The sequence below is a fragment of the Dryas octopetala genome, chromosome 9 (assembly GCF_963921425.1).
Source record: "Dryas octopetala chromosome 9, drDryOcto1.1, whole genome shotgun sequence".
Lineage (NCBI taxonomy): Eukaryota > Viridiplantae > Streptophyta > Magnoliopsida > Rosales > Rosaceae > Dryas > Dryas octopetala.
Window position 1 is genome coordinate 17,435,342 of NC_141374.1, and position 22,914 is coordinate 17,458,255.

At 36.3% G+C, this 22,914-nt stretch overlaps 3 protein-coding genes across 5 annotated transcripts; 2 read left to right on the forward strand and 1 right to left on the reverse strand.

The window, feature by feature from the left end:
* The first annotated feature begins 2,816 nt into the window (after positions 1–2,816).
* LOC147275061 (phytochrome-interacting ankyrin-repeat protein 1-like) lies at positions 2,817–6,060 on the forward strand. Its single transcript, XM_086257592.1, has 3 exons — positions 2,817–3,205; positions 5,313–5,484; positions 5,617–6,060. Exons 1-3 carry the CDS (start codon positions 3,068–3,070, stop codon positions 5,829–5,831), a joined length of 525 nt encoding a protein of 174 aa, XP_086113718.1. The 5' UTR covers positions 2,817–3,067; the 3' UTR covers positions 5,832–6,060.
* Positions 6,061–6,605: 545 nt separating this feature from the next.
* On the forward strand, positions 6,606–8,132 carry KUF1 (KAR-UP F-box 1). The gene has a single exon (XM_086227497.1). The coding sequence runs from the start codon at positions 6,896–6,898 to the stop codon at positions 8,120–8,122; it is 1,227 nt and encodes a 408-aa protein (XP_086083623.1). The 5' UTR covers positions 6,606–6,895; the 3' UTR covers positions 8,123–8,132.
* Positions 8,133–9,199: 1,067 nt separating this feature from the next.
* RECQL2 (RECQ helicase L2) lies at positions 9,200–22,146 on the reverse strand. 3 transcript variants are annotated; one of them, XM_086257280.1, is made up of 21 exons: positions 21,992–22,146; positions 21,862–21,941; positions 21,277–21,494; positions 20,403–20,549; positions 20,105–20,320; positions 19,128–19,232; positions 18,109–18,213; positions 17,916–18,038; positions 17,021–17,109; positions 15,599–15,635; positions 15,480–15,513; positions 14,790–14,842; positions 14,641–14,718; positions 14,491–14,556; positions 13,853–13,919; positions 13,674–13,727; positions 12,417–12,524; positions 11,923–11,987; positions 11,223–11,301; positions 10,067–10,284; positions 9,200–9,655 (listed from the first exon to the last, which is right to left on the reverse strand). In XM_086257280.1, the coding sequence occupies exons 2-21, from the start codon at positions 21,926–21,928 to the stop codon at positions 9,467–9,469; spliced, it is 2,118 nt and encodes a 705-aa protein (XP_086113406.1). In that variant the 5' UTR covers positions 21,929–21,941; positions 21,992–22,146; the 3' UTR covers positions 9,200–9,466. The 3 variants fall into 3 exon arrangements, with proteins under 3 accessions (XP_086113406.1, XP_086113405.1, XP_086113407.1); XM_086257279.1 differs by lacking the exon at positions 21,992–22,146 and having other exon boundaries at positions 21,862–21,966; XM_086257281.1 differs by lacking the exons at positions 10,067–10,284; positions 21,992–22,146 and having other exon boundaries at positions 9,467–9,655; positions 21,862–21,966.
* Positions 22,147–22,914: the final 768 nt, after the last annotated feature.

The window sequence follows — 22,914 nt, forward strand, 5'->3', positions numbered from 1 at the left end:
TGCATGAAGGGTATAAACATTTAAAATTCTCAAGGAACAACGGGATGCCCTAAGAAATGACTTTTGATGCTCTAAGGCACGACTTGAGAAACTCTAGGGAATGACTTTAAAAGTGTCAAAATAAGACTTGGGATGTCACTAGTTAGAATTTAAAATTCATAAAGGGTATAAACATTTAAAATGCCTCGAGCTACAAACTGAAATTCTCAAGTATCGACTTGGGATGCTTTAAGGAACGACTTGAGATCCCCTAAGGCACGACTTTAGAAACTCTCAGGTATGACTTTGGAAGCGTCAAAACATGACTTGTGATGTCACTAGGTACAATTTAAAATGCATGAGGGGTATAAACATTTAAAATTCTCAAGGAAAGACTTGGGATGCCCTAATGAACGACTGGAGAAACTTTAGGGTAGAACTTCAGAAGTGTCAATACATGCATGACTTATGATGTCACTTAGTACAGTTTGAAATGCATCAAAGGTATAAACATTTAAACTGCCTCGAGCAACTAATTGAAATTCTCAAGGAACGACTTGGGATGCTCTAAGACACGACTTGAGATGCCCTAAGGTACGACTTGAGAAACTCTAGGGTATGACTTTAGAAGTGTCAAAATATGACTTGAGATGTCACTAGGTACAATTTGAAATGCATCAATGATATAAACATTTAAAATGTCTCGAGCTATGAACTGAAATTCTGATGGAACGACTTGGGATGCCCTAAGGCACGACTTGAGAAACTCTAGGGTATGACATTAGAAGTGTCAAAACATGACTTGGGATGTCAGTAGGTTCAATTTGAAATGTATCAAGGGTATAAACATTTGAAATTCTCAAAGAATAACTTGGGATACCCTAAGTAACGATTTGAGATGCTCTAAGGCACGACTTGAGAAACTCGAGCGTATGACTTTAGAAGTGTCAAAACATGACTCGAGATGTCACTAAGTACAATTTGTAATGTATCAAGGGTATAAACATTTAAAATTCCTAGAGCTACGATCTGAAATTTTCGAGGAACGACTAGGGATGCTCTAAGGAACGACTTGAGATACCCTAAGATACGACTTGAGAAACTCTAGGGTATGACTTTAGAAGTGTCAAAATATGACTTAGGATGTCATTAGTACAATTTTGAAATGCATCAAGGGTATAAACGTTTAAAATATCTCGAGCTACGAACTAAAATTCTAAAGGAACGACTTAAGATCTCCTAAGGCACGACTTGAGAAACTCTCAGGTTTGACTTTGGAAGCGTTAAAACATGACTTGTGATGTCACTTGATTCAATTTGAAATGCATCAAGGGTATAAACATTTAAAATCCCTCGAGCTATTAACTAAAATTCTTAAGGAACGACTTAAGATGCCCTAAAGAAAGACTTAAGATGCCCTAAGACACGACTTGAGAAACTCTAGGATATAACTTTAGAAGTTTCAAAACATGACTTGAGATGTCACTATGTACGTACAATTTGAAATGCATGAAGGGTATAAACATTTAAAATTCTCAAGGAACGACTTGAGATGTCATAATGAACGACTTTTGATGTCATAATGCACGACTTGAGAAACTCAATCTAGGAAATGACTTTAGAAGTGTCAAAACATGACTTAGGATGTCACTAGGTACAATTTGAAATATCTAAAGGGTACAAACATTTAAAATGCCTCAAGTTACGAAATGAAATTCTCAAGGAACGACTTGGGATGCCCTGAGAAACGACTTGAGATGTTCAAAGGCACGACTTGAGAAACTTTAGGGTATGATTTTAGAAGTTTCAAAACATGATTTGAGATGTCATTAGGTACAATTTGAAATGCATAAAGGGTATAAACATTTCAAATTCTCAAGGAACGACTCGGGATGCCCTAAGGAACGACTTGAGATGCCCTAAAGAACGATTTGGGATGCTATAAAGGTATAATCATGACTTAATTATTCTAGTGCTTATAATGATATGATTATCTAAATACTTGTCACACGAGACCCTAGAGGTCACACCGACTATCAATTATGTCAGTGCCTAGCAGGTTCAAATCATCCTTGGTCGTAATAAGAGGTGGACATATGGTGGCTTATTACGAGGCAGGTGAGCTCGATGGATTTGAGTATCAACAGTTACAAGAAATGCCAAAAGAGAAGGGAACTCAAACCTTGGCCATGAGTGTAAAGGTAAATGCACTCGATTACTAAAAGTTTAAGCCCACCATAATATTATAGGATTTTAATTATCATGTACCAATTTATTAGTGTAATCGATCTGAATTATTTTATTTTTTTTTAACTTGAGTGACAAAAATCAAACTTGAGTACATTATGAATAATTATACGGCTGCTACCAGGAAACTATCGAACAACTGCGACTTCGGTATCAAATATCAATAACCCAAACAAAAAACTTTAAGTGATTTATCTCCCTTGCTCTCTCTTTTATTCCCTTAAGTAGCCACGCGTACGAACCTTTGACAAACACGATCATCTTAGGGTTTGGCTTCCTTCAGCTCTCTCTCTCGCTCTCGCTCTCGCTCTCGCCAAACTCTCTCCAAATCCAACCAAGAATCTCTGATGATTCTCTGAGTCCAAAATCAATCGGGAAACCCAGTACACATAGATAGCATCACCGTCTCTCTTTCTTTCAAACACAAAAATCAATTGGAAACCCATTTGCATCAATTATGAATATAATCTCATCATCATCGCCGTTGGTCATCTCTGTCGTCGTCACCTTTGAGATTGAGAATCTTCGCGTGTTCGGTCCTGGCTTGAATCCGTTGGCACCAAACTACTGCATGGCCAATCATTCTCGCTAATTTTCTCGCCCCCTTTCTTTATTGCCCTTTTTCGGTGTTTTCTTTTTTCCTGTGATTTTCCTACAAATCATGTAAATCTTGGGTCTAATCTAAGTCTTGATCGTAAGGTGAGGTGTGTTCTGTTGTAGTTGTTGCATAGAAGAGCTCTACTGGGTTGGGTTTTTTTCGTTGTGTTTGTTCGTATTTGCTCTTGTTCAACGACTCGGGTTTCTCGTATTTAGTTGGGTATATATTAAAATAGTAGAGAGTATGCCGCAAGAGCTAGAGCGAGAGGGATCGCTCCGGCGGAACGTGTCAAGAAGGCGGTCGTTTCGTTCTGGGATGGATAGGGATGATAGAGGATGGACTCTGCTTCATATTGGGTCTCGCAAGGGTGATCTTAATCAGGTAACTTGTTAGGCTCATTATTCTATTTATGTTGTAGTTGTAGAGAATTTTGTTGAATACGTGTGACTCTAGTTGCTTTGTTGAGATTGGGCATGGCTCTTAGGAAGAGTACTACCCAATAGATTGGCTCAATAGGATATGCGCCTCTGTTTTTCTATTCTAACTGATTGAGAAAAAGAAAATATCATGTCAGATTAAGATTTTTTTTCTCGTGGATGATATAGAAAATTTGTGACAATAAGGTTTTCCTATATGCTTTACAAATACTATTTAGATATGGACAATGCCTGGCTTTAATTATAACTAATTTTAGATTCGTGCATGTTCTATGATAGAGGTGGAACGCAAACATCTTGTATTTTCAGACAGTAGCTGTAATTTATTGTCCACTTGGATGGAAATCTTTGAAATGAAGAATTTGGATTTGAGTTTTTTTGTGTAAATTGCTTAATTGGACTATAGAAATATTAAGTTTGTAGGTTAGTAAAATCCACCTATAAATATTATTATTTAAGAAAAAAAGGGATTTGAAATAATGCTTTCTCTTGAAATTTGAAATCCCTCATTCTCTTGAATAATCAAGCAATTTACACAAAAAACTCTAATCTAAATATCTCGTTTCAAATCATTCCATTCAAAGAGATCATAAGGGTACTTTGATTTCAAAGAGGAGGGTTTGTTTGCAAGCAGAGAGTGCATTTGATTTAAATCAAAGGAAAGAGCGGAGAGCTGACCCATTTTTATGAGGGTTTGTTTGAGAGCAACTTATCAAAAACTTTAATCTTCAAGTACAATCATTCATTTAACTGTGCTTAGTTAATCAGGAATTCAGGATACTTGAAGGCTATCTTAGTAAAAGCTAATATAGCTGATCAATTTCAGCTCAGAGTAGGTGGTAGTGATGTCATCAAGTTGGCTGAGTGGCATAGTTATTTTGGAACACCATGAATTTGAAGACGAAGATGACATAGGAGGATGTACAGGTTATATTTTATGATTGGAAGGTACAATAGATATCAGGTAGATCTCAAGCTACCAGGACAACAGTTTTGAGACCAAACTATCTTCAATACCTTAGGGATAGGGGATTGTGGACCTCTGAAAGTCAGCAGATAGGAAGTAAAGAAAAGAGTAAAACATAAGGAGAGAATAAACCTTGGCACAATGCAGGACCTATCACATATCACTACTTGCACCATAAGGATCTGAGATGTGTTTCTCCATTTCACATGTTAATATATCATAAGCGAGTTCTTTGGCCTAGTAATCTTGTTAGTTACTCCTTGGACTAACCAATACCTTCTAACATTGACCTAGACTGATGGGGCAAACATGTACCTCAGAAGACTTCTGCACAGGTTGTTTGGAGGATTCTTTTCATGATTTGATTCTGATCATTGTATGATATGTTTGGCTTCAACCTCCCACTCCCTATAACCAAGTTTTACTTGTTGGTTTGGGCTTTGCTTATAAATGTAGTAAAATTATATGGTCCAGATAAAAGATGTTGTCTTTTTTGTTATTTGGTTGTTTTCTTTTTCCAAACACATGCTAATTATGGTTACATATGAGAGCAAGTGCAGGTCTCTTTTGGGACTTTTTAAAGGACAAATATGACTCAATTGGTGACCAAAGTAGCCACAAGTAAATGACAATTAGGCCTCGATAAAAAAGTAGACTATTTTTTCTTTAAATAAATTCTCTAAACTTTGCTTTTCCCATGACCTTTTTTTCACTTGCTTGGGCCCCAAATAATTGGATAGTTTGACAATCAGGGTCCATTAGGATGGAATGGTTTAAAAGAAAGAATTTGAATTTGACAATAAGGCCAAATTAGTTATAAAAAAAAATATAAAACATCATATTGTATTTGAAATAACTAGATATAATGTATTTGAAATAATTACATACAAGGAATTATTTGATACACATGTGTTATCTTCTAATTATAATGTATGGACTGTAATGGTTCAATCAAACTGTTTAACTATGTAATTAAATAAATCCCTAGTTTTGAAATCACACCTCCCAGATGGGCCTTAGTCACTTGATCCAAATTTTTCTTTACTTAATCCAAAATTTTCTTTGCATTCATTTCTTTGGGCAGGTGAAGCGACTTCTTGAGGAGGGAATGGATGTGAATGTTGCTGCTTGGGGTCGCAAATCACAAGGGGTTACCCCTCTTCATCTAGCTGCCGAGGGTGGCCATATTGAGGTTATGGATGTATTACTTGAGCATGGTGCTAACATTGATGCCAGAACTAAGGGTGCTTGTGGCTGTAAGTAACTTTACTCCCCTCCCTTCATTACATCGTTTTATGTTATTATGTTTTTAATTTCTCTTTGAAAGATGCAAAAAAAAAGTTAAGATATATGCTGATGTGTTCTCCTTCATGTGTTTGTTAAAACAGGGACTCCGCTTCACAGTGCAGCCAAAGAGAGGAGGAGGGAAGCAGTGAAATTTCTGATTGAGAATGGGGCATTCTTGCCAGATGATATTTATGATTGTAGGTTTAACCCTCCACTCCATTACTGTACTGGTCTTGAGTGGGCTTACGAGGAGATGAAGCGTCTCCAGGAAGAAACCTCATCATCTGGGGACAGCTCTTACACCTCTGAAAGCTAAAGTGTGTTGCTGTGGTCTTTGTTGCCTTCGGTTTGGTGATTGGTCTTGTTATATTCATATATGTAACAATAAACATATTGACAAATAACTGTGTTCGCAATATTTGTTTGGTTGCTTCGGTCTTGCATGAAAGATGTTCGTGTGCTCGTGTGCTTTAGTATGAACAGTCTGATGGATAAATAGTACTATTATGTGTTTATGAAACTTTGTTCTTAATCTGTTGTTTCTAGGTGTTCTGTCATAATAATTATACCCGTAAAATAGATAATATTTTAAAGTTTAGAAAATTAATAAAAAATTTAAAGTTTAGATACGTATATAAACGTGACTTTTAGACGTGCAAATTCCGTATAGTTTTCTTTTTCTCGTGCAAATTTCAAATTCCATGTTCCTTTTTTGGTATTTATTACTACTTGAGAATCCTCCACTATCTGGGACCAAATTCTGCTGGCAATTCGATGCTAGCATTTAAATATGATGCACTATTTAGTTAGTATGAATGTTCTTTTTGTGCCTTCAGTTTTTTCCTTTTCATGCAGCAGTCTAATCTCATGATAACAATTTTTTATATATTTAATTGTTATTAAATAAATATATAGTGAGTGCAAATGTGACCAAAACCTTTGTATATTTGATAAGAAAAAGATTACTAATCAATTTTTTTCTTTAGTTAATTTTGTACAAAAATGATATTTAAATCGACGAGAAAATAGAAAAAGAATATAGCATTTCTCAGTAGAATTACCCTTGCTCTCTCTGGTCAACTAACTAAAGTCTAAAGACTCTAAACGCTTAGAAAGCGGTGCATTGTTTTTGGTGGTGAAAAGCAGTTGGTGTTAAAGAGGGAAAGGGCACCCACTTTTGTCTTTTAGCCTCGGTACTGACATAATATTATGGCTTACCACTTTTGCGCCAACGAGAAGTCTGTCTGATTCTTTGAATCTTTGAAAGAAAGCAATTAAAGCCAAAAGGATAAGCAGATAAAAAAAGAAAAAAACCCAACTAAGGCTGAAACCCCACGGCACGATCACACCCTCATTTCCAAGTTCCCAAATTGAATTTCTATGGCTACTACAAAAACAACTGCTCCTGCCACAGATCTAGAAGAAGAAGAAGAAGAAGAAGAAGAAGAAGAAGAAGAAGAAGACAGCTCCAGCAGATGCTCCCCTAAACGCAGAAAACTAAGTCAAAACGACAAGGAGCATGAGTCTGATCTGCTGCCCGGACTGCCCGACCACATAGCCCAAGCGTGCCTCTTGGTTGTCCACCCTTCCTTTCTCTACTCAGTCTGCACCTCATGGCGACGCCTCCTTTACTCTTCTTCCTTCCCTCCTTTCCTTTCTTTGTACGCTCTCTTCTCCTCACCTTCGACGACGTCGTTGCCTGATTCCATCCAATTCCATTCCTTCGACCCAATTTCATCCAATTGGCAGCTCCTCCCCGCAACGCCACCAGATCCACCTCTCCGCCTCTTCCTCCGCCGCCACCCGTCCTTCATATCTCGCAATCTCCCCATCCAATCCGTCTCCGTTTCCGGTAACTTGGTTCTCCTCGCCGCCACCACTCACAACTTCTTTCCGGCTCTCCCTCGCCCTCTCGTCTTCAACCCACTCGCCAACAAATGGGCTCTGGGTCCCCCACTCGCCGTCCCGCGCCGCTGGTGCGCGGCCGGAGCACTACGCGGCGCGGTGTTCGTGGCGAGTGGGATCGGGTCCCACTTCTCCAACGACGTCGCTCGATCCGTGGAGAAGTGGGACTTAAACAAAAGGAATGAGAAGAACCTGAATGATTGCTTAGCGTGGGAGTGGGAGAAGGCGAGTGCGCTTAGGGATGGGAGGTTTAGCAGAGATGCAATAGACGCAGTGGGTTGGAGAGGGAAGCTTTGCATGGTGAATGTGAAGGGCGACGCGGCCAAAGAGGGAGTCGTGTACGATGTGGAGAAGGACGCGTGGGAGGAGATGCCGGAGGGAATGATCGCAGGGTGGAGAGGGCCAGTGGCAGCCATGGATGAGGATGTCATGTACGTGGTGGATGAGGCCAAGGGGGTTTTGAGAAAGTACCATCCCGGGAGGGATGCGTGGGACCCGATTCTCGAGTCCCACACCCTCAGAGGGGCCCACCAGATCGCCGCCGGAGGTGGCAGAGTCTGTGTTGTTTGCGGTGGTGGCCGTGGGATTTTAGTGGTGGATGTATTGGCGGCGCCGCCGAGGTTTTGGGCTGTGGAGACACCGGTGGGACTTGAAGCGGTGGGGATTCATATCCTGCCCAGAATGACCCATCTTCCGGACTGATTTTTTTATGGATTTTAATCGTGTATGGAATGAATGAGATATGAATATGATTCATTTAACAATTTTAGATTTCTTTATTGCTCAAAGTGAAAATTTGTCCTCTTTTGAGAAGCAAGTGGTTGTGAACTGAATTGCAATACACTGTACACCTAAGTCTCTTTAATCTGGCCCTTTCATTTTCATAATTCTCATGTGGGGGATGTTCACATTATCGATGCGACTGCTGAAGCTGGCCTAAGAATAGTATTATACTATACTTTATTACTTTATAACACCAATGCCACGAAATCTTAATCAACAAGAGAGACACGTAACTGTGTTGTTGTTGTCAATGTGGGGGATGCAATCGCTACCACTGTTTTTTTTTTTTGTCTTTATTATTTATATTTTATATTTTTAATTTTTAATTTTTAATTTTTATAGGATTGTATGGTTGCATTAAAAAGTCCTCTTCTCTCGCTTTAGCGAATTAATTATTCTGTTGACACGTACTTTCGCACCTGTCAACTAGTTTCTTATTGCAAAAATTGCTACTCTTTTTATTATTATTTTAATTACAATAATACTTTATTATTCTACTCTTTTCAAATTAAATTATTTATTTATCAATTTTTTCGAACTGAGTTTTTACTTTTTATAATAACACCAAAATCTCCGACAGGATATGCGCAGCTCTATTACATTGAAACGAAATGGAATGGAAAATGGAAAGAGCAAGCTTCATCTATAAATTATATAGCACATTGAGAGGCCAGACAATTAAGTTGTTGAAGTAGCCCCAAGTCAACAGCAAACTGCACTGCTAAAAGCCTCGGTAGTACTGTAGTACATATAGACCACCGGCAATTATTTATCCTATTTTCTCCTGGGCTTACATTACAACATGGTTTGATTTTTTGAGAGAGAGAGAGAGAGAGTCTGTGGGTATTAGTGCTCTCATAACTGTCTTGTTTTCTATTTTTCTTTTGTATTTGATTTTTTGATTTTACAGTTTTATCCTTGAAATATATGGTTGTGGCAGCTGGGTTAAATCAGAAAATGCTAATTCGATTATTCGGTTAAATCAGAATTCCTTTATATGCGAATAATAAAAAAAGAACAAAACTTTACCCTACCCTTTTAAAATTGATTGAGATGGACAACTTTTCAGCAATTCTCATAGTTGACAAGAAACATATTTTTCAATCCCTATTTCCCCCCATAGCACAATTATACACAAGGGTGCCTCGGCACTCTCAAGTGTGAGATGCTTCCACCAGTAGCCACTACGCTGTCGGGAAAATGAAGAAAAGGAGAGAGAAATGACCACAAAAAACAACAAAAGAATGAGAACTAATCCTGTCATCAGTCATCATCACTACTCTCAACAAGAACGAGAGGCTTTTTGGTCTTTAGCCTTTTTGAGGCTCTGTTTTCAATTTCTTGTTCTTCTTTGACCTCATCAGGCTGCTCCGAATCTGCATACATAATCACCTGTTCAAGTATTCCACTTCCGTATTTCTCCGTCTTGAGTTTTCCAATTATCTTCTCGAGCTGCAACGAAATTAAAAATAAGCTTTATGTATAAATTTAGGTTGAAAGGCTACCATTTGGCTGTACAGAAATCACAAACAATAACAGCATAGAATAGAATAATACACTGAGTTATTCAGCTCAATTGTTCAAAATTGCTGTACCGTTTTCATCAAACAGAAGATTTCCAATTACTTAGATTTCTTACAGTAGATACCCCCTGCCCCTTTGTAGATGGTACAAATTGCAAAAAGCTCCAAATTTATTGATAAATGGTAGCATAGAAATATAAATTGTAGACTTTCTTCCAGAGACAACTATAAGACACAAGTTCCCACTAACAAGCTGAAACATCAATGTAATGAGGTTCCTGTAGTACTAATACTAAAAATATCTGAATTTTGAATGAAAAATTAATGTTTAGAAACTAACCAGTTCCATTGAATTTGGTTTCTGGGCACCTATCATGCTGATTTGTTGAGTAGACAAAACAGAATGCGGGAATATTCCTCCATGAACTGAAGAGAGTTCCTTCCGCAGCTCATCGAGCTTTAATTCTAGACCAGAGGAAGCACGACTATGTTTAACTGATCTTATAGCAGCTACTTTCTTCTGTCCGCTAGAAACTTCAAGCTTAACACTTCTCTTCCCTAAATGCAAAATGATAAGGGAATGATGTCAATTAGAGCATAACTCAAAAAGAAGCCAAAATGGAGACAACAACATAATAGAACTTTCTTTACTAATGGATATTGTGGGTTATGGAAGTTTATGGACAGCCAAAAGGGGAAATGTAGGTAATCAAGATAGCAAGGTCGAGTTATATAGCAAATCTTTTTCTTTTCTCCTTTGGAGTAATGCACTCACAACAAGGAAAATATAAATCTTTGGAACAGATTTTCGTTTCAATGGAATACATATTCAGCTGACACAAACAACCGCTTATAAGACCCTTGGAAAAGCAAGCATTCCTACCTGTGTATGTACTCGTACCGCGTACTACTATGTGCCACACTCTAGGCCTGAGGTAAATAAACTATCAAACTTACTTTCTTTTTAAACATGTATCAGGTGCAGGAGCACCCATAGGTGTAGAATCTTTTACACCCAAATTACAGGGGGATGGAAAGTCCAGTGTAGATATATTCCATATGCAAAGCTAAGTGTAGATAGTCCAGTATATCTTAGTTTCCACAGCTAGACTTTATCTCTTCCATACAGTCACTGACATGATTACTTCTCAAATTATCAAAGCAATATAGACATGCAAAGCTAAGAGTAGATAGTCCAGTATATCTTTGTTTCCATAGCTAGACTTTATCTCTTCCATACAGTCACTGACATGATTACTTCTCAAATCATCAAAGCAATATAGACATATCTAGAAGGGCATTCATGGTAACTTGTGAAACTATGCCATTCCTTTTCCTAGAATGTCCTCAACAGACTGTCCATATCTGGCGTACAATACCCATAGTATTTTGTTTCCAAAATGGATACCTAATACTTTTTAAGGTATCCATCGGATATGTTGTAATACACACAGCCACTTATATGTTAAATCTTTTGGGGAAAAAAGAATTCTTACCTTGCAATACTTGCTTTGCCAAGGGTCCTATTGTTACATATGCATTTGTGGCATAAGCTGTATGCTGAAATTCTTCTTTCTACATCAAGAACAAAATGATTTGTATCAAAGCATAGCTACAAAGAGCAAAATAAAATAACATGCTTATAGCAGATTAATAGATTGCATACTAAAAAAAGATTGGCGACAACTTTTTGTCTTTAAATATTTTTTTCTTTAAAGAAACACCATTTATTGAAATAAATAAAACGTGTCTTTAAATATTCCAATCAATTAATAGGTTTCTACTATACTTTTGAGTGCACCATATCTTTTTGTTTGTTGGAAGATAATGTGGCAGTAAGGAAAAAAAAGAAGAAAATAATTGTACTTCCAGAGTTCCAGCAAACAATGGCCAAGTGCAATTGAAAATGGGTTGGGTAGGATCAAAGTTAACACATTTACTTCAATTTAATTTAATTTTCTTAGTTAAAATACAATGTTTTCTAGGAAAACTTTCAGAATCTTTAAAAATCTGAAATTTTATGAGGGACCAGGAAATTGATGCATTCGATATTTTTATAATCATCAACAAGGGACTAGCCCATTCAATATTAATAAAATATGGAACTCAAAATTTTTCTCATATGGTCAAGAACCAACTCAGAAAAGTTATTGAGAACAATCAACTTTCTCAAGATGCAAGAGTCAGGCTTCTTACCAAAACTCGATCTAATATAAGCTGTATGGCAAGCTGCTCTATTTTCTCTCTCTTCAGCTCAGAACCTGAGTAATTCATACACCAACAATAAGTTTCCATTCCTTAAATAATATGTCAGCACCTAAAAGTGCAGAGAGAGAGAGAGAGAGAGAGAGAGCTCCAAAATAAATCTTAATAACATTTTGGTAGCCATTACAACAGTCTTGGACATGTTTACTCTAAATCCTGAAACCAACCCAAGGAACTTGACAATCCTAACCAAATTAAAAACCCTAACTTCACCCACCTCAAAATCGTCAATCAAGTTGAAATCTCCGAATTTGAGCCTAAAATACTTTTCCCCAGAAATTACAAATTGAAATAGTTTTCAATGGTTTACTGGTGGTCGGTAAGCATTGCATTGATATGTGTTGGTGTCTGTGCTAATAAGGTACATTTACATCAGAACCAATCATCTAAGACAACAAAATAAACAGTTAAGCCATAAAGCATACCTATTTCTTTGTGTTTTATTTTAATTTTATCAACTAACTGCAACACTGTCAATCTCTGATCATGTTCTTGCATATCTTGCAGCAAGGAAACAATAATCTTTGCATGACCTGCAAAGCATTCCAACATAAGCATAAAACCATATAATCATTCCAGGTGACGACAACCAAAACAAGACCAAGAAAAAACAAAAGAAAAGAATCCAACTGATAATATAATAATTTATGAGGGTGATCACAAACGGTTCACCATACGAAAAAATTATGACAGACACTACGAGTCCCAGATAAAAATTTGCAGTATTGACAGTTATATAGCGATGACTATGTCACACCTCTTAAAAATAACCTTGAAGTGTATACATATCATGACTAAAAACAAGGACATGCCTTTTTCATGCCTTTGTATTGAAATAAAAATGCCCAGCATTTTGGAAATAAGTGATTCAACATTCCCAATTCCATCAGGTTGTTTGACCGTACGTACCACCATTCTAATTAAAGCCTGCAACTTTACAATGGGCTTACCACATGGGAAGAGGAGTCCGACTTGGAACTTTATTAGCACTATTTTCTTTAGAGAAGAACTTACCTGCACCCTAAGGGATGCCACCTGCCATCCCCATCCCCCCCCCCCCCCCTCTCTCTCTCTCTCTCTCTCTCTCGTGATACCACCTATCCCCTAACATGGGGATAGGTAAGTTATTTTCTCCTCTTTAAATAGATAGTAGACCCTTAGGCATGTTAATCTCCTCAAGGTTGATTTAACTTTCTTCTTCTGAAATAGATTGCTCCCTTTTTAATCTTTTATATTAGACTAAATTATAGCAATAGTCCCTCAACTATAACCCGATTCCCACTTTAGTCCCTCAATTCGATGTAGTTCAGGTTGGGGATTTTAGGGCAATTAGCCTGGTGAAGAGTTTGTATAAGATTATTGCAAAGGTGTTGTCACAAAGATTAAGGGAGGTGTTGGGGGGATACAATATCACATCATTTACCCCTAAGCTCAAATTTACAAGCAACACATATATTGATATTAACAATGACATTCTTAGTAATTTGGGTACAAAGTAAAAATAAACAAGGCACATATTGTACATCCATATGCCAAAATGCATTGGGCTATGTGGAGGAAACCAAAGAAATTATATAAGGAGAAACCAGGAAAAAAAAGAAAGAAATGCCAATGTCCTTAAAGTTTAATAACCAATTGATAAAAACATTACACTCTTATGAAGATAAGTCAAAAAAACATACGAGAGACGTCCACTTCTTCAACCTCATTTGAAAATGCACAGTTGTCACACATACCTGAGATACATTGGTTGTGTTTATATTACTTCTGACTTAGTAACACCAAACAAACAAATTGAGTCCCAGTGTGTGCATATACGTGTGCTTGTGTACAAATAGCGTAACCAATAACACAATGGTACCATTGCAGTCTTGTATTGGCTCAGCAAAATGGCGGAAAATGGAACTACGGCGGCATTGTCTTTTTGACTGCAACATGAAAGAGAAATCCATAATACTCAACATCTTATGTTAGATTAACCACATGTTGTAAAACCCAGTTCCTAATTTGTAGGTTTATTGTTTGATTTAATTGTATGTTTGATTGTTTGATTATTAGATTAATTATGTGATATTAGTATTTAAGAAATAAGATTTATGTGGGCTTTAGATTAAATCGTATGTTTGTGGCAGTCTCTAAATATTTTGGAGAGCTCATACAACAGTGATACTTAACTTCGACTAAAATTTTTAACATCACATCATGAAGTTGAAAAAAGACCATGGGAAGATTGACCCCTTCAACTCTGTTAGGAGGTTTTAAATTCTGCAGTCCATTAAACATATTCTTCGGTTTATCTTTTAAGCGCATTTCTTTTTTTTTTTTTTTGGGGGGGTGGGGGGAGGGTTGAGTATTTTGGTGGGTGGCAACACCCTATCTTTATTTCCTTTTTCTTTTTGGTTTATAGTCCAGATTTGTTTCATAATTCACAATGATCAAACACTTTTATGACGCATTAGTTTTGACCTGCAGTAAATTTAAAGCTAATGAAGAAACTACCTGACAATACCGTACTATATCATAAAGGTTCTGCAATCCGGAATTTTCATAGAAGACCATTGAACTCTGCTCAGAGAAAAGTCATATTTAAAGATCACATGATCTTTTAAGAAATTGCACACAGAAAGGTGCAATGGTAGAATATAATACCTGCCTAGGAACATCACCAGGTCTAAAGTAAAGTAGGCATTGAGAAGGGAGTCCATCTCGTCCAGCTCGACCACTTTCCTGCAGCAACAAAGGTTACAGAAGGGATAAAAATTAAGAAACATGTAATTTTAGCTGGAAAGGCACAAAACCTGGTAGTATGTTTCCATTGATTTACTTAGGCTGTGATGGATGACAAACCTGACTACAAGCAGTTACCAAGTATTAAATGTCAAAAAATAAAACTTATATGTATGCATGTATGCAAGTTTCCAATGGCAAGGAAAACAGGACAATACATAGGGAGATCGAAGCTAAAAGAAGAAAACATCAACTGCACAAGTTTATCTGGCCTGAGTGCTGGGCTATACACTCTGGGAATGTTGATTAAGGGATTAACACGTGGAATTGATGCCCATATTACGGTCTAAAAAAACATTAAATTATCACTTCAATTGAGGCTTCTAGCTAAAGCTCTATTTTCTTTGGTTTAACTTATGACACAAGCAAATTAAATACCTATTAGGGACTCACCGTGTTAAAAATTAATATAAGAAAGCATTCAATAATTTATTAAGTTTGCCTTAATTCAGTGAATTTGTTTGCTCATTCATACCTTTATATACGGTGTATAAATTTAGATACAAATATTACGGTAGTTCGAATTATCATAGCCTGTTATGCTTTATCTGTGAGTCCCAATAGGAGTTAAGTTCAAGTATAACGACTAGAAAACTGCAAAATGTGTCAAGTCCCCACATACTGTCAAACTAGTTACACATAAATTTCAGTTGGAGAAGTCATATACCTCAAACAAAAAACATTTAATTTGAAATACTAACCATCTGGTTTGTTGATTCCCATGCCAAATGCTACCTGGAATACATATGCAAGGTGTGAGGAAGATAAATTGGCATGAAGAAAATTTTAGAAAGAAAAAGACAACTGCAAGCAAACATACTGTGCCAACAATAACTTGTAGTTTGCTATTGCTCCACCTGTGTCATCAAACATACAAAAGAGGATCACAAAGTAAATATACAATAGAGTATTTCACAGAATTAAGCATGCTAAACAAACAACCCAAAGAAAACAAGATTTAACTCAATTTCTATAAAGATAATAAAGTAGCTGAGGAATAGATAATGAAGGGTGATAATTAAGTTTAAATAGGTTGTCTTGAATGATATGAGCAGGCATACAACTGCCAGAAACAAGACCTCCAACTATCTATGTGTCATCTAGAAACCAAAAGTTAAAACCTATTTTTTTTAGAAACCAAAAGTTAAAACTCTTTTCTTTCAGAAACTAAAACTTATATCAATCCATTGAAGAATTATAAATGCAATCTACAAGCCAAATAATACATTACAGCTTTAGGTTCTCTGGTTCTAATGGCCATCTAGAAACGATGTTAGAATTGATAAGTAGTCGAAAATTGCAAGGAAAGTGAAATTGCAGGTTGCAGTAAATAGGAAAACGTGAAAAGTACCAAATCTTTTCTGGAACAAAATTAGAGGAAGATTTAAGAAGATGGGACATGAAGCTACCTCTCCTTTCAAAATTATAACTTATTTTATACATACAGCAGACATTGTTCAACAAAGAAAAGAATTAAGGAGAGCAACCACTAATCCGTGTCCTCCAACCCCTGTTCATTTCCAAAACATTATCTACGAATGCCCAATTAACATGGTCATACTGTTTTTCAAAGTCAATCTTGAAGAAAACACCTTTGTTTCTCAAGCAATATTCCTCAACAACTTTGTTGGCTACTAATAGAGCCAAATCCAAAATTTGTCTATCCATAACAAAGGCTTCTTGGCAGTTGGAAACCATCTCGCCAAGCACTCTCCCAATCTCATAGACAACACCGTGGATAGGACCTTATAGAAAGATGTTACTGAACTGATGGATCACAAGCCTTAATGGGTTTCTAAGGGATCAGACAAATATACGTCATCTTTTTGACCAAAAAAAAAAAAAGTCATCTTAGTGCAAGCATTAACAATCTCAACTGACAATGAGATGAAACTCCCGAGAGAGTTTGTGAACAAGATAGAACTCGAACTCATAGGTGAAAGATACAGCAAAAAGGAAAGCAGAAAAGAGAAAGTGCATATTGTGTGTGATTCAACTCCATGCAAAGAACGCTAATTAATTTAAATTCTAACAATAAACCAGCAAAGACATTCAGAATCTCAAAAGATTTAACTAATATGTGGTCAAATTGCAAGGTAAGCTTTAGTCACAATAAATAATCCAGCAAGACTTTGTTCCAAAAGAAAAAAAAAATCCAGCATACTTCTATGAGAATTAGCAACATTTGATGTCATTCCAATAACCACTACAAAGTGTCTATACAATGAGTCAATGACTTTACCGCATATGAACATTTTCACGAGCATTTACATCCATATCTGCATGATAATGATGAGCTGATATTCCTCTCTCACGCAACTCCTTTGCAACCTAAAATTAAGTACAAAGTAATAAATACCTAATCAAAGACCAGGAACTGGAAAGTTAGATGCTATAGCATCAGAACATGTGCGTGTATTATGCATATATAAGCAATTAGATGCAGAAAGAACATATAGTAATTTAGTTTAGTAAATTTAAGCTATAAATGATGATCAAGGGTCTTTTCCAAACCACTGTAAAGAGCCAAAGAGGGGAGAGAGAGAGAGAGAGAGAGAGAGAGAGAGAGAGAGAGAGAGAGAGAGAGAGAGAGAGAGAGAATTGACAAAAAAGTCCTGTGCAAACTGTGTTTTGAAGACACATTATCTTATCTATAGGCCAAAGTTGCTATATTTTAAGAAATATGCTCAACACATTATATAGTAATTATGCTATGCAAATGTTTCTGTCGGAAATCTTTCTTCCTTGTTTTGACAAATTAAAAGATTATCCAACCAATTCAGGCAATTTCTTGAACGATTTTTAAATGAAGAAATGTGCTTTAAACATGCAATAGACTACAATCATTTCAGGATTTTGATAATTATATCTATCATTTTGAGCAATTTTGAAAATGACAACATTTTACATGCCCAACTTCGCGGCTTAGATGTAATCTGATCAGAATGAGATTATGCCAACTCCAAATGCCTCCTAATCTGAGCACATCTCCTGGTCAGAGATAAGGGATGGATGTAGCTAGGCTAGGTCAACTCTATCATTGGTTTCGGTCAGGCATTATATTCAAACCTAGAAACAATTTCTGTGACAATTAACGGAAAGTTGTCAACAACAGAAAATAAACTGAAAATGCAGACCTGTTCACATTCCTTTCTAGAGAAGCAATAAACTATTCCAGATTCATTGTCTGAATAAGAGTCTCGAATGAATTCTGCAATTTCATCAACAACCACCTTGCCAACTGAAGACTTTTCTCGTACCTACAGCATAAGGAATTATGGCCACAGCTCTTAAAATTCAAAGCCAGAAACTATAAACATATAAACAAACCATATAATAGAGATTTGGCCGGTTGACTGTGCTGACAAACTTTACACATCTTGGAATGTGGAGCATCTCCATTAGATCACTTTGGACTTTCTGGGTAGCAGTTGCCTGCAACATAGACAACAAAACCATCAACTCGCCCGAAAAATTGAGATTAGAAGCAATAAAATGGATACTTCATTCTTTTCATTTTCTTTATAATAGAGAAATGGAGGTGATATTTGCACACCCAAAGCTGCCCCTTACACTCCTGTTACTTTTATGATTTGGATTGACAGAAATGCCCCAATAATTCAAGGTCTTGATTATGGTAGAAAGAAAAATTGTTGCAAATTGTTTGTTTCAATGTGAGGCCCAGCACATCTATCTATATTAAAAACATTTACACATAGACAAATTCCAATGAAGGTAAAACAGTAAAAACAATAATAATAAATTTAAAAGACACGCATTTCCGACTTGCCCACTCAAGCTGGAGCAAGATGTCCACCAACCTCAGCTTTCCTATCGAAGAAACACAACTTTATTGTTATGCACAAAAACAATACATGATAGTGGACAAGAAGTCTACACTGCCACTACATTACAATGCACATTACAGCACAGATCCTCCGAATCTACAACCTGAAAACAGGGACTAAACTTAAATTATAACACAGCCGCTCTCCAATCTGATAAAATATGAGAAAAAGAAGCGACCCTAATTCTGATGAAACCAAGGCCCAAAAGGAAGACCAGAATCTGACTTTGTCCCAAAGCCCCTCCACCCCTACCCCTTTATAGTCTTCAAAAATCCCTTTATTCCTTTCTGACCAGATCTGAATCAGCAGTACTCAGTTACTCACACCTTTACAAGGAAAATATAGTAGTTAATGTTAAATTTGTGGGAATCATGTTTATAAACTGGGGCCTTTTTGTGTATTCAAGTTATGGAAATAACAGGAGTGCTAGAAGCTTTTCTGGAAGTGTGATAGTGCCTCCCCTTAAAAAATATAAAAATTAGAGATAGATAAAGGGCATACAGTCAAAGAAATCACAGGAACATTGGGAAACTGAGTCTTGAGGATACCAAGACTTTTGTAATCTGGTCGAAAATCATGACCCCACTGGCTGCAGCAATGTGCCTCCTGTCAAATAACCTTTAGAATTAGAACCTAGAGAGTTATGAAACTCAGTAAACAATTTTATTAAAACTAGCCATTTTAAACTAATGATATCCTGAATGATTTGGAATAACACAAGTGTAGACGTTTTTAAGGGAAAAGAGAAACATATGTTACAATTGACACCTTGAAAATATACACAAGTTAAATACAACAAATAAGCAGCCAAAGGTAGGGAGAAGTGGCCGATAAAGGGGGCACCCATTACTAATTTTTTGCCTTTCACTGAACAGAATCTACCCCTTTTAGAATACCAGCCTTCAACTACCCTTTTAAAGTTTCTAGAATACAGTTAATGACTCTTACATTTTCTAGATTAAATTAAAACTTATTCTACATAAACACCAATGACATTTGACTCTTTAATTTAATGACATGCATTATTAACTGACTTTTTTACTCTTTATTCAATGACAAAATTCTCCCACATGCATTATTAATGCTTGAATCACTTTTTAAAAAAGAAACATACATGGTCTAGGATTTCATGTATTGGGTAAATACATAGTCTCGTATGATAAATAATTGGTCCAAAGTAAGAGTTGCGTGTAGGATTCATGTATTGGATAAAAACTTGGTTCTTTAGTAATTAATGTTCATTCAATGTATGCTTAGGCTCATTGTATGGCTAAGAGTCATGAATTGCATTTAGTTGCCAGCCTAGTAGAACTCTATACAAGGCTCGTGACCCTTTTAGAGATATGCATGAATTTTCAGAGAATTTCCAGCAAGCATATGATTCTCTCTAGGATTATGTGATGCAACCTAAGAGGATCATGAAACCAACATGCATAGTTTGACATTAAGCTAAGAGAAGTTGAAGGTGAAATACTCACATCAATAGATATTAGAGAGAGACGACCAGCATGATGACACTTTTCCAGTTTTGACATAAACCTCTTACTCTTTGATATCTTTTCTGGTGTCACATACAATATTTTCAGATCTCCTTCCCCCTTTTCAAGGGCCTTGTAGATGAACTTCTCCTCCTCCTTACTAGTAGTTGATGTCAACATGTAAGCTGGAATGCCTAAAGCTGCCAAACCCATCACCTGAAGCAATGGTTGTCAGATAACCTGATTACAATCTTAAAGGGACAGTTTGTTTAAAATGAAGAATAGAATTTAATAGAACCTGGTCCTGTATTAAGGAAAGCAAAGGACTGACAACAAGCGCAACTCCATCACGAAGAATTGCTGGAAGCTGGTAACAGAGGCTTTTGCCACCCCCTGCCGCCATAATCACTAGAACATCTCTTCCACTCATGACAGCATTGATAATCTGACACCAATTAACCACTATCAGTAAATCCAAAAGTAGACATGGAAACAATCAAAAAAATACTGGGAGATAAACTAAAGCTGGAAGGCAAGAAGACTAAATTTTTTTCCCTTTTTTCATGAGTGAAAAGAATAAATTCTGGTTAGTAGACAAAAAAACTATGAGCACATTTCATTTCAAGTCACAAGGTCTCCAACTTCATCTTAACTCCCAAATCCGAAACTATTACTCTCACTCCCTCCCTTCCCCAATGAATGGGACATAGTCACAAAAGAAAGCTCACATTATTCTTCCATCTTTAACATATTAATTGAAGAACAAGGTACATATTCTTAATATTTGAAACAGACCAATAGTTATTTATTTTGTGATCAAATACTTACATGTAGATATAGCGTTCTAAGTATATGTAAAATACACAAACTACTGTTCAATTGCTTTCATCAAAATTCAAGCATGATGTACTTTGAACATCAAATTATAGACTGAACTCATGCTTATTGACCACTTGCACAGGCACTCCAGCTTTTAAGTAAAATTTGAACTTTGGTACTATCACTCTCACTCGTGCACTAACTCCCCCCTTACCTGACTTAAATCATGAATTTATACAGCATCTGCCTTCAAATAAGAATGTGATACCCAAAATAAGATCCGTTTTATTTTAACATTTTTACCAAAAAGCCAATACAAAAATTGAAAATTAAAATTCAAAAATGGAAGCCACCTCTCGCTGATTTGCACGATATGTGGATATGCCAAATATATTGAACCGAACATCATCAGCTTGAGAATCCCACTCAAATGGCCCAGACCAGTCTTCCACGTCAGTTGAAGCACCATTAACAGGGTAACCTGATCCTTTAGATGCTTCCAGTAGAGCCTTGAGTTCAGATTGCCTTTCATATAACCTCTCTTGTTGGTCAAGCAATAACTTGATTCGGTCTGAAAATGAGACATAAAGCATAAACCACTATGCTGTGAATATATAAGAAAAATACAGTAGAGCTTGTAACTCATGACTCCTTTTCAGAAAACACCGGTCACACTTAAGGATTACATTACATGATTAAACTTAACATCTCTACTACATTATATGTACAACAGCCTTACCAAAATGATTTACTTTCCCCAGCTTTAAATAAAGCCAATATTTTTTAACTAATGTAAATATTTATTCGTCGAAACAATTTTTTTTTTCTTCATAATTGTCAGTAAATTAGGTGTCAAATTAAAACTCAGAAATTTAATCATGAGCGCAAAGTAAAATTTGATAATTACAATGGAGAGAGAGAGGGTTGAAGAAAAGCACCTTGGACGCCTTGAATTTCAACCTCTACGTTTAGCAGCTCTTCTAATAATATCTCTTCGGTTTCCATACCGAGTCCCTACGAGAGAGAGAGAGAGAGAGAGAGAGAGAGAGAGAGAGAGAGAGAGAGAGAGAGAGAGAGAGAGAGATTCGAAAAAGTGGGAATCAGGGGGCGAGTCTATACAATCAGCAAACAAGGAAGGAACCAAAGAAAGAGACAAGTAGACAACTGCTTTTCACTCCGACTATGCACGATTCGACTTCGAGGTACCGTTTGATGCAACGAGTGTATATAAAATTGGAAGGAAAAAAAAAAAAAAGTTGTATGTAACGAGTATATATAAAATTATAAATTATATATTTCTACTTAAACAACAGGTTTTATTAATTTTTCAAGGGTTAAATATATTCTTATATTGATACCTAGACATCTGTATATTTATGATCTTTGATTTCAATTTTAATCTGCGAGAAATCCTTGAGAAATTGTATATCTTTGTTTGATCTGTTGCCTGACTGACTAAGTACACTATGCTTGGTGATGATTTGGAACATTAGTCTTTGTAATTTTCCCATCCCAATGAGAATTGATTATTTTCCAATTCCTCAAGTTTTCAAGAGTGATTCATGATTTCAGGACGTTTATGAGATTTATGGGTAAGAATTTTTTTCTTAGTTAGCTAATAGATATATGTGTTTATGACTTTATGATATTTAACCACAATTGTTTGGCAGCAGCTGAAGCCTGAAGGAATCTCCCGCTTCACTTGGTTAACTTATCAATAAAATCCTATTATAATTGACCTTTTATTGTGATAGGAGTATAGGACTCTGACAATGTGATGATAGATATGTTAAATCAAATATATAGCATGAATAAATACTAGTGAAGGTGGGGTAAATATTGAACGTGCTATATGTATGTGCACTTTGTCTACTATCAACTTCGTTCTAATTTGTACATGATATGGAATTCCTAGTTTTGAAACATTCTTTAATTTAGTTTTCAAGTTGTTGCATTTGTGTACTTTCCGAAGTTCATCAATACTCTTAGCT